At 40.0% G+C, this 12,733-nt stretch overlaps 1 protein-coding gene across 1 annotated transcript; it reads right to left on the bottom strand.

The window, feature by feature from the left end:
• Nucleotides 1-85: 85 nt before the first annotated feature.
• anxa11a (annexin A11a) lies at nt 86-11,307 on the bottom strand. Its single transcript, XM_071918098.2, has 15 exons — nt 11,192-11,307; nt 8,659-8,873; nt 8,059-8,153; nt 7,009-7,377; nt 6,632-6,719; nt 6,254-6,348; nt 5,171-5,284; nt 4,750-4,840; nt 3,934-4,013; nt 3,786-3,842; nt 3,563-3,656; nt 3,309-3,404; nt 1,606-1,664; nt 1,343-1,465; nt 86-1,241 (listed from the first exon to the last, which is right to left on the bottom strand). The coding sequence occupies exons 2-15, from the start codon at nt 8,861-8,863 to the stop codon at nt 1,182-1,184; spliced, it is 1,626 nt and encodes a 541-aa protein (XP_071774199.1). The 5' UTR covers nt 8,864-8,873; nt 11,192-11,307; the 3' UTR covers nt 86-1,181.
• Nucleotides 11,308-12,733: the final 1,426 nt, after the last annotated feature.

Here is a 12,733-nt window from a genome sequence, read left to right as displayed (position 1 = left end):
TATGTCAAACTATATTGTGATCATGCTCATTGATCTAGCACAATCATATAGTGAACCATGTCCATCATAGATGAGCATTTATGAATGAATTGCAAAGCAGTTGTTTTTATTATTTTTATATTACAGTATAAAGTTTCAGTTATGAGCTGTGCTTCCTGAAATACAGATTGCTCACTCATGGTGTCGTCACTGGGAAACAACAAAAAGGCTTCACTGCCCTCTGCAGGCAACTTGGATCCGCTGCCAAGACCTAATATTTTCATAGCTGTCATGATTCAAGATATATTGTACTGCAAAGGTAATATGGTAGTATGCTTTATGATGAGAAGCATTTTTATTGCTCTTATGGTTACCTTGTCTGTGAACCAGTAAAGGGATTTAATAGATGTGACTATGAATTTGAGATGGATGAGTCTAAATAGGGCCTGTTCATAAGAAGTGGTTTGTTGAAATCTTGTCCAGTTAGGGTTGTCTTTCTCTATATTTTTTGAATGTGATGGAGCAGAAAAACTTCCAATGTGGATTGTCAATATTTATTTTCTGATACACTTGATGATAAAAGCACCAACAATTTATGAAATGTGGCGCTTGAGGTTTTATGTTACACTGACAGGCATACACGAATAAATGTAGATTAAAATGAAAGCCATCCGCAAATACAGCATAACTATGATGAACAAAAAAAAATAGGCAAGTGTAGACAAAATATAAAAGAGAATAAACGCAAACATTAACTGACTTTGTTACTTTGGTACTTAGCTGCTAGGCATTCTGACATCTCATGTTTTATTCAGCATTGCTGAACATTAGAAAATTAACTGATTGGCTGATAAACAATCTCATGACAGATATAATATTGGCACAATTCAAATAAGATATACTTCTAAAAATATATAGTTCTTAAATCCAAATGTACTCTTACAAATCTAATCTTATTAGGGCATGTATATTCAACTCATATATCCAGATATCACAAGTGAAAAAATATAAAACCTTTTTGCACATAACGTAGAAAAAAAACAAAACAGTAATGATATGAAGTTCTTACTACTAGATAAACATTGCATTGAGAGCAGTGGCACGGCATGCGGTTTTGCAGATTGTGGTGTATAGTACAGGTCAGCCAATAAACAGATATTTGTAGGAGATTTCAATGATGTAGCAGATATTCTGCTTCCTTTTCAGTCACTGCCTCCACAGAGCTTCAATAGCAGTTTCTTATAGTCTCCTGATGTGTCTCCCTGCCAATAAAACATAAGCATCAGCAAACTGATTCTCCCACCCATCCATTCATCCATGGTGCTCTGGTTATTTAGGTTGTGTATGTGATGGAGATACTTACAGAGATGTGCGTGTACAGCGACTTGCCGTAGTTTCTCACGTATTCCTGGCGGATATCCAGCATGTCAACCTCAGAGCGGGAGACCATGATCCGGATCAGGGCACTGTCCTTGGTCCCAGCTCCCTGAGAGCAAACACAAACACACAAACACACACACACAGTAAGGGTGACACATAGACTACATATTGATTAAACTGTCGCAGTATTATTTTGTAATGTACGGAAAATTATTATCCATCTAAACAAGATGGGGTGTGTCTCACCCTCATGGCCTTGTAGAGCCTCTCAGCAAAGAAGGCGGGTGTATTCTTAATACACTTAACTGAAACAGAGAAAACAGTGATTTAATACGGATGAGATATGCAACTACAGTACACACCCTAATCTATACCTTGTCTCTGTTTCTTTTTTATACAAATAAAGTGATTAGAATTACTCTCAGTGCATTATAGAAGAGGACAATCTATGCATCTATCTATCTTTCCTTACCCCCTATCTGAGAAGTGAACTACTAAAAATCAAGCACTGCATACACCACATTTGTGTGACAGAGGAAGACGGAATGAATGAAGTTCAATAAGCAAACTCAAAAAGGTAAAGGATATTTTGAAAAATCTGAAATTAGAAACAAAAACATGAGTTTTTGTTCAGTCGAGTGAAATGGAACACAATGCTTCACGACAACGACAAACACTGCAGTGCACACCACCTCAAAATGAAGATTTATCTTTATAGACCAAGGTTGTAATACCAATGGATGTATATAATCAAAACACATCTAAAAATCAGGTTACTGTACCATAACCCTGAGCAATGTCAGCAAAAGAGGGAAAAACACAATAAAAAAGATTATGCATTTAGAGGGCCCCCACCTCCACTACTGCTTTCACTTTCAACAATGCATTAGCTGATAAACAATCACATGACATTAGATATAATATTGGCACAATTCAAAATAAGATATACTTCTAAAAATATATAGTTCTTAAATACAAATGTATTCTTTTACAAATCGAATCTTATTAGGGCATGTATATAAGTGAAAAATATAAGACTTTTTTGCACATAATGTAGAAAAAAGGAAACAGTAATGATATGAGGTTCTTACTACTAGATAAGCATTGCATTGAGAGTAGTGGCACGGCATGTGGTTTTGCAGATTGTGGTGTATAGTACAGGTCAGCCAATAAACAGATATTTGTATGAGATTTCAATGATGTGGCAAGATTCTGCTTCCTTTTCAGTCACTGCCTCCACAGAGCCTCAATAGCAGTTTCTTATAGTCTCCTGATGTGTCTCCCTGCCAGGTTGTAATACCAATGGATGTATATAATCAAAACACATCTAAAAATCAGGTTACTGTGCCATAACCCTGAGCAATGTCACCAAAAAAGGGAAAAACACAAAAAGATTATGCATTTAGGAGGGCCCCCACCTCCACTACTGGTATCACTTTCAACAACACATAATGTAATCTGTAACATGTAATACATTGAGCATGGAAAATGTTTTTGTTATAGTGTCATTGTACCTAGTTAATGGGTTATTGTTACGTCACACATGTAGACGAGCGTCTGCACTTGTCATGTAGTAAATATGTGCAGCTAGCTCTTAACAATACATGGGTGTCGCCCTTCGAAGACCAGACCTGTATAGGTGTGGTCTTCGTGTATGTACGTATGTACTCCCACCCACCCACACACATACTCACATGGACTATGCAACCACCCACACACACACACACACAGGGACAGTGATCATAGGGTGGAGGAGGGTGTGTATGGGTATATGTATGTGTGTGCATGACAACAGATGTTCTTTTTATGTCAGATGTCTTTTTATGTCAGATGTCAGATTATTTTTATGTGTTGATGATTGTTAGAGCATGCGATGCAAGACAAATTTTCGTGCGAACGGACAATAAAGTTTTATCTTATCTTATGTATACGTGTGTGCGGATTCTTACCCACTGCCACCATGCCACTCTCCAGGTCCCCGGACATCTCCCTGTCGATACTCTTCTCAATATCCCTGCCACACATCTGCTGGTACTCAAGAAACACTACACACACACACACACAACTTGTCAGTAACAAAAACGTACAGCCAAAATAGTATTTTCACTGGTATTTGTGGCCAGATTCTCAGTTATTCTCTGAGATGTTTTAATAAATGCTGAACTGATTAACTTGTGTTGCCTGTGATCATTTCTTTGTGTACCTGCTCTGAGATGGGGTTTGCTCCTGGCACACAAAATAGCATTGAACTTGGACTCATCAGTTCCCAGCTTGTTCTCTCCAGCAGCATAGAGGGACTACAAAGAGAACAGCGATATGTACAAAGCTAAATATCTTTGCAGTCAACAGGTCAGGTAATATGCAATTTACGAATTGTGGATAAATCATCAAGCCGTCATTATTAATGAGAATGAAGCAGACTTTACCTGAGCATCTTGCTTGGCTAAAGAGACGTCCACATGTTCTCGTTCATCACGATTACCCTAAAAGTACAAAGACAAATATTTCTAATCATATCTGTATGCAGTTGCTAATAGACGTTAGGTATACTGGTACTAAGGGTTGTAGCTGTACCTGGGCAAGTGAGATCAGGAGCCTCCGGAAGTGGCCTGAGGTGTCCCCACTGATGGCATTCTCCAGAGATTTCTTGTATTCTGCAATGACACAATAGTGATGAAAAAAACACACAGGCACACAGATTGAGGAAGAAGATTTAATAATAAATAATTCAATATTTTGTGTCGATATTCAATATTTACATTTCCAGGGCAAAAAATAACTATAATATATAATAATTATAAAATTATTCCTGGCAAGGTAGAAAAGCCTCTGAAACAGCTTTTAGACCAAGAGACACTAAAAGTCTCCACTGAAACCCAGATTTCTTTTAGGGTTAGCATGGCAGGGTGAGCCACCCCATCCATTCAATGGTAGGAAAAACTCTGGGATAGATTACCATCTTTAAGTGAATAATTAATTTACAAAAAACGTCATTGAACAATTGAATGAATAAATAAATTCTGCAAAGAAAATAACATTTCATTGCAGATTTTATAGACTGTTTTTATGTAGCTGCAGTCAGGGAGGAACCTTCATCATATCGGCAGTGGACGACTTGACTGGACGATTTCTGATATTTAAAAGGCCAACATCATCCCGATGTATCGGTCAACCAAGACATCTGTCTAACCCTAACAGAAACTACCAAATCATGACAGATGTGAATCTATATGTGCAATTTAGCATCTGCACCTAATTATTTCATAGTGGTACACAAATCTAGACACAATGAGCTTGTCCACCAATGAAGTAACAATCTTTCAGCACAGGGGTATGATGCAGTGTGATAAAGGAGAGCAGTAGTTGCACTCTAGCCTGGGGGCATCTCACCTGTTTTGTAAACCCGGTTAATCTCCTTGATTTCCGCGTTGGAGCGAGAAGACAGGATCTCTATTAGGCAGGCTTCGTCGGTTCCAGCTCCCTGTTAGGAGGACAAAACAGAGATTAGCTCAAGCCCTCCTCCCCACTGGCCTACTTCAGATTTATAGCCAAAACATTCCTATTTGAGGTGAATGTTCATGCAGACATACAACAGATGCAATTACTTAAAAAAAAGCTTTACTTTAATACAGTAAAATTGCGAAATGCTTCTTTATCTGCCTCGTAACAACATTTCTCATACGTAAGCTAATAATGATGTTTTTATGTTGCAAAAAAATGTAGTAATGTGGATTGTAAGCAATTTTATATTGAAAAGAAAGATGGTAAATGTACAGAAAATTGTTGCCAGGTTTTCTTGGTGAGCGCTAACCTTTATGGCGGTTTTGAGCTCGTAGGCATCAAGCTCAGCTGGGGTCTTCATCATGGCCATGACCAGCTTCCTGAAGTCCCCAGACAGTTCTGAATGCAGGTCCTTAATCAGATCCTGGAAGAGGAAACAACACATGCTTGGAATACTTCAAAACCATGTTCAACTGCTGCTGTGAGAAACTTGCTCCAAAAAGCTCTGTGGCGTAGCTATAATGAGCTCTGAGGACATCTAATCCCCCTTCCATTTTACTGGCAGCAGCAGCACCTGTTGTCGGGTTGTCACCATCATGCACTTGGTAATGCACTCTGAGCCATCCACGGTGCTATATTGGCAAATGGTGTTTGTCTTTTTTTTTTTTTATTTAGAGTGCAAAATACTCTCTTCTAATAGGAAAAATGGTACTATTTGGTGGGCCTAAAAGTATTTGTAATATAACACACACACACACACACACATACTGATGTCAATTATTTCAGGCTTTCAGGCTTTTCAACAGCTAGGCATTGTCCCCATTTCAAAATGTCTGCAGTTTCTGCAGAAGCAAATGATGGTCATGAAAATAGAATTCTGGCTGAAGGACTGAACCACTTCCAATATGTGGTCCGGATCTTGCTGTGGGGACAAGTTATGGGAATGCAATATGACCACCAATGGGTCATGGTGACTCAGGAGTCAAGCTCATGAACATATACACAAACAAACAAACAAACAAACATGCGCACACACACACACACACACACACACACACACACACACACACACACACACACACACACCCACACACACACACCCACACCCACACCCACACCCACACCCACACGTGGATGCCCTTTACACAGCAGTACAGTTCTCCGGTGCCTGTCAGAACAGGAACAGCAGTCCACATATGAAAGCATGAAAGCATTCTACTGCACACTGAAAGGTTTCAAACTCGTTTCATACTTAAATATATTCAATGTATCTATACAGCAGCAACAGCTACAATGGAGTGATACACACACACACACACACATCACATATGAACTTTAAACTATCACAATGACAGCATATAAACTTAGCAATAAGCATGATGGTGATTGTTACCTTCCCATAGGCGGTTTTGTAGGACCTGAGCATAGGCACACGCTGCTTGTTGGAGCGACTCCCCAGCAAGTCAATAATGGCTTGCTCATCAGTTCCTGCACAGACAAGTCCACAATATCAAACCTGATATGGTTCACAGATTAAAAATATGCCCTCATTTCCCATTACAAGTGGTTTACTTATACTTAAAAACGGCCAAATATCCTTACACAGACATACAACCTGAAAAATATAAACAACAAATGTTCCCACTTAGACAACATCCAGTGCAGAAAGTGCATCCAAAGGACACCACAGTTCATTCTGCCTTGACCTAACAAATAGCAAACACTGATTAAGTTCTCATTGTGTTTTTTAAGATGTGTTCAAAGCACTCACCAAAGCCCTTCATGGCCTTCCTCAGGACCTCCACATCTTTCAGTGGATCAGCTCCAGGAAAATCCTTGATTGTTCCCCTGAATCCTCTCTGAGAGAACAATACAGCAATTTCCGTAGTGCAACGATGTTATTCCAACAAAGAGTCTCAGTCAGTTTTAGATAGTACATGAATGTATTTGACTTCTATTTATCCTTTGGTGAATCAAGAAGATAAAGCTATACTACATTTCGCAAAATATGTAAATGTAATAATGCGGGGGTGAGGTGTGTGTGTTTATGTGTGTGTGTGTGTGTGTGTAACAAGAAACATGAATTAATTCACTAACAGCAAAGGGCAACAAATAGCAGAGATAAACACCCTTTTCAATGTCTCTTACATTGATTGCCGGAGCTACAGGCATGGCTCCTCCTCCGTAGCTTGGCATGGATGGATTGGGTGATGGGACCTTTGGGTACCCTGGCATAGGCGCCGGTGCTGCTCCATAACCAGGCATGGACGGGTTGGGTGATGGTGCACGAGGGTACCCAGGCATGGGCTGGCCTGGCTGACCAGGGTAGCCCATCCCTGGGCCTTGGGGTTGGGGCATGGTCCCTCCTGGCTGCGGGTACAGGCCATATGGCTGTTGGTTAGGGGAGGGGGCACCAAACCCCCCAGCCTGAGGGGCAGGTGGGTACCCCCCAGGGGCTTGGTTGAACATGGACGGGTTTGGAGTAAACCCTCCCATGGACGCAGAGATCTGGTTGGCCTGTGGTTGGGAAAGATTGGCATCCCATAATATGTGCACAGAGTCCTGAATGTTACCATTTGTATGCAAGCAAAAGTATTTGGTCACACCTTTTTTGGATCAGACTCCTTTATGGATTCCCCATTATCTATGTCAATATTTAACAAATGTTCCAGTAACTAACGTTTATCCTGAATGTAACCTGAGCACAGAAACAACTGATGTTCCCAATGTATTGAACTTCTACAAATTATCCACTGTACAAGTAAATATCCAAACAAAGTGTGGCCATGCTAAATTATAAAATAGGCAAATATCAGCTTTAGAGCTCTGATTACAGACATGAGAATGCGACGTAAACAAGACACAGAAATTTAATTAGAAAGGTAAAAGAGAGGAAAGTTGCGCCAGACTGTCAGGTTTTAGAAGCACTGATAAAAGTAGCTAACCAAGTAAATTATTATTTCACTCATGCGAGAGAACTGGAAAGAGAAGTTGACAAAGAAAGATGCAATACTGAGAATTTTAGGATGCAGACTTGGAAAAGTCTTACCGTTAAATAAAAGGATGTGATATTCCGTTTATGGTTGTGTAATTCATTCTAACTGGAATATTCAACGCAATCATCTGATCATGTTGAATTGCAAACATTTCATAGAATTTTGTGGATGATGGTGAAGGTGGTTTTCATGCTAAACTTACCATGGCAGGAAGACCGGCAGCGTTGAATCCAGGGTTGGGTAAGTTGTCAAGACTTATGGAGGGATAACCACCAGGAGGCCCACCGCCCCAGCTGCCTGCAACAGATAACACAGACAAGGATCGACGTCACTTCACTATGCATTAAATGTTGAGGAGAGTTGAGTGATACATTGTGCTACCAAATGCCTGGAGGAATGGAGAGTATTAGATTGAGATTGGAATGAGCCATCCTTACTGGCACTGCCCTGTTTCTCACTTCCCAACTAGTTAACAGGTAGGCTAAAGAGCTCCGGACACAGAATGGGAGTACTATGTGAAAACTGGACTGTGAGTTGCTTCTCTCAGCAACAGCTGATGTTTGTTTGTGTTTTTTGAGGGAAAAAAGACCTTCCACTCAGTTAAATCTAAACCTCATGATCTCTGCTGCCTACATTCAGGACATGACTCACTCACCCATGCCTCTGGATCCTAAGAAGGGCAAGTGTCCATCAACAAGTCCCTTGTCCTTAACAACCCATGTTTCACTTCTCTTACTTTTACTACTTTTGTACATTTACCACTATAAGTACATTTCATTATATTGTTGTGATGCAGCTTTACCTGCTGGTGGTGCAGGTGGGTAGCCTCCAGCTTGTGGAGGATAACCACTAGGCTGAGGAGGGTATCCGCCTGCCTGAGGCGGGTAGCCTCCTGCTTGGGGAGGGTACGCTCCAGGCTGGGGTGGGTAGGTCCCAGGTTGTGGAGGGTAAGCCCCAGGTTGTGGAGGGTAGCCGCCGGCCTGAGGGGGGTATCCAGGGTAGCTCATGCTTTTAAACCTAAAAAAGAATTGTCAAATCATCGGGCTGTTAAATATTATCTATTACAAAATTATATGTTGTGCATCCTCCAAGGCTACTTAGATAAGAATTTAACAGTTCCACTGCTGAAGTGCATTTTTTTGTTGACAAGAGGAATTCATAGAGAAGTAGACTAGACTGTTGAGAAGACAGCTTTAAACAGACGGCACCTTTAAGACAACTTGAATGTGTTGACATAGCAACAACAGAGCTTAAAACACACCCAGCTGTAAACAAGTCCCTCCTTCATCTTTCACAGTAGTCCCACTGGGCAGAACCAAGACATGAGCGATCTGAATTTCCAGAACAGTTGCATTTTTCCATTAACTATGCTGTGAAAAATGTAGCTCCATCTTACTTACAGTAATCCAACAGCTAATTGTTATACTAAAGCAACAGTAATACATACAATACTAACAGTATGCTTTACAAGTGAAGTTCCCTGACTAATTTGTATAGCCTACTCAGCCTCAGTGTTTTGCACTTCAGTGGACCTATAAGCAAACACATTGCCTATTCAATTGATCTTACTGGTTTGTTTTTTCCTTTTCCAAATATGAACTTTGAAACTGAGTTTGCAATCGATACACCACAGCCTGTGTTTTAAAATGGAGCAATGTGGCATAGCAATCTCATGGAACGCTAAACTCATTCCAGGGCAGTTGGATCACAGACATTTTTTAGTTGGATGGTGGGATGGTGAGGAAACTTTCATTTTGGTTAAGTGAATTACTGTATGAAAAGCCCACGTTCCAATAAGCCTACTTGTTCCATGGTCAAATACACTTCCATGGACTTCAATGGAACAGCCTTCTCCTCTGCTTTGCATTTTATGGATATGGAAAAAATGACAGGCGTTGCTGTGTTTGAATAGCAACACAGTGCGAGGGGAGCTACCTTATGGAATACAGAGGTCAATTCAGATGTGGCAGAAGCATTTAAATTCAATGAATAGCCTACAACATTTCATGCTGTAATCTACATTCAAATCCTTGTAGACACAAGCTATGCACAGTCACAGTGTTTGAGGAGTTAACTGAGACATGGGAAAGAAAATAAAGTTCTCTATTCAGTCCTTTGACAGCATCCTGTATTTGCACACACACTTCCTCCCTACTTGGCTATGCCCTACAGTTCATATCAAAGACAGAGGCACTGACACTGATACAATGTCAGAGTAAAAAGTGGCATTGTGATACTGTTATAACCCATTAGGCTAGAAAAAGTGTGGTTTGTCTATTTTAGGCCTAATGGTGCAGGTTATAAACACACCTCAAGTGGCTTTGACTAAATATGGCAGCTGTCACAGTTCAAACTGTGAGAAATCACGCCCACAATGCAAAGCCATAATCTGCTTGGGGTGTACAGCTAGTTTAATACATCCATGGTGTACAGGATCCATTGATCAGAACCAGGAAGACGTTCAAAAATCTGAAGGAAAAAAAAACCCAAAACACACACACACAAAAAAACCTAATATGAGGTTACCCACCTCCTCAAATGTTGCAATAGGGGAAGTGTGTAACGTTATACGATCGAAAGCTTATTCAGCCACAGAGGCTAAATGTGACAGTCAAAACTATAATTAAACTTAGGCTACTATGAATGTCCTGATTGTTTCTCAACTCCCGAAAGATTTAGGCGTGTCAGTTATAACGTTACTTTTTCTAGCTTGCAAGGCCCTGTTCGGCCGAAGAAAGTTCCCCACATGAAAAGAAAAAGACTAACGGTCGAATATAAGTACAATGTACTGATAGATGTAATGTTACATGGTGTTAAACAGCTAACGTTAGCCTCAATAGCACAGAATGGCTATTCCGACTAACGTTTAATACATTGAAAAAGAAAAGGTTTCGCTTTTAACCGTAGGCTATCCAACTCAGCCCTGTTTAGGCCTATCCAAATCTCCAATTGCAAACTACGTCCCAAGTATATTTACATAATCTGCTAGACCAGCCTTGTTGTCAGTTTAACCTTCTCGGACGCTGTAACCTACAATGTTAGCATAAACTCCTGAATTTTTCAACAGCGGTATGTAGCTACGACCGACTTCGACATGTTGTAGCCTTAAAAAAAATAGGTAAAACCTCCTTGGTGGGTGATCAAGGCACTGGTATCCGTAACGTCGACAGGCTAACAACAACGTCGGGAAGAGACATAGCATAGTAGACTACGAAACAACTCTACACGATAAGTTGTAACGTAGCGTATTACTAAAATGCATTATTTTTATTTTTTCAGTTCTGTATGATTCTATCCCAACCCCAATCTATAGTTATTTGATTTTTGCCACTTACTTTCGTCTGCTAGCAGTCTCTTCCTGGAGGACGTAGTACTTTAACTAGTCGCAGTCTTGACTGTATTTAAGTGTTGTGGGTGGGACTCATATTTTCCATGTGCGGAACCCACCCATTTGCTGTCAAAGCGGTGACGGACAGCCATTCACTTTCCATGTGATACAACTCTTAAACAATTAGGTTTACCGGTAACCTTACACATACTGTAACGTTACATGTCGCAATGACACACCGGAAAATGTGACAGAGCCATCATCTGATCAGTAGGCTATTTCACAAGACTGACCCCACGGTTATTCATTATTATGGCCATGAATGAGGTCTATTATTTGAAAATTGTATTGCGTCAAAATAAGTTTGTACTCAGTTAAACCCACCTGAACTCAGTTAAACCACATTTTTATTTGTGGAATAGAATTTACCCACCTTCAAGGCTGACAAAAATCTAAACAATTTGAATTCATAGTATACATGCTGCAAGGTAGTATCAAAGTAATGTAAATTTAATGAAGGTAAGGGCCTTTAAGAGGGGGGGAAAGGGCATAAATTATACTTTTATCAAAGTGTAAATACTTTTTTGTTTACATTGGTAATTGCGATGCCTTATGATGATCATCAGCTGGAGGCAATTTTTTTTACTCACCTTTTTATTTACCTCTACATCACTGATCCTACCTTTACAAAAAGGTAGATCCATTTATTTATTATGCAATTAATGTTGACAGGCTATTTAGCTTTATTATAACACATGTGGTGGACACTTACCACAAGAGGGAGCCCCATTTAAAGTATTCAGTAGGCTTTCTCCATGTCTGCAAGGCCCTGGACCTGCTGCTCTGCCCCTGAAGGCCTGGGCCTGACATTTCCATCAGTTATTCTAATATTGTCGATAATAGGTGTGCCATCTAAAAATAATCTCTTCATCTGCTAAAAATTATTATTACATATTACAGACAGGAGTTAATCTGCTTGAGTTTGTTTTTTTTATCTAACTCCTGCGTGTAATAATTATGTTTACACCACGTTTGTTAAGAATCAATTATAGACGCATGTGGCAAATTCATCAGTGATCCACCATTTCTGAGCAGATGAATAGATTTCTGTGGATTTCAGTCTACATGAAACTCTATTGACTTAAGAAATGGGAGGTGATCATATGAGCCTTTAGACTCACTAAGTTAAGACACTAAAGATGAGAGTCAGTTGTTAAGTGCAGACTACTCACCTCTGCCCATCCCTGAATAAACAAAACACCCATCTCTCTCCCTATCTCTCTCTCTCTCTAACTCACACACACACACACACACGCACACACACACACACACACACACACACACACACACACACACACACACACACACACACACACACACAAGATAGCAGTAGTAGGCCTGTTTGGGAAAATACATGGAATCCAATGTAAAATCACAACAGCAGTGCTACTATGAATACATAAAGACACTAGGTGTCATTTTCAACACATCTGTATTTCCTCTTAAGGACAACTCACATTTGTGTTAGGCTACTTTTCAGCACATATTG

Source organism: Centroberyx gerrardi, chromosome 15 (genome assembly GCF_048128805.1).
Source record: "Centroberyx gerrardi isolate f3 chromosome 15, fCenGer3.hap1.cur.20231027, whole genome shotgun sequence".
In the NCBI taxonomy this organism is placed as follows: domain Eukaryota; kingdom Metazoa; phylum Chordata; class Actinopteri; order Beryciformes; family Berycidae; genus Centroberyx; species Centroberyx gerrardi.
The sequence above is the reverse complement of the archived record's forward strand: the minus strand, read 5'-3'. Positions and strand labels throughout refer to the sequence as shown.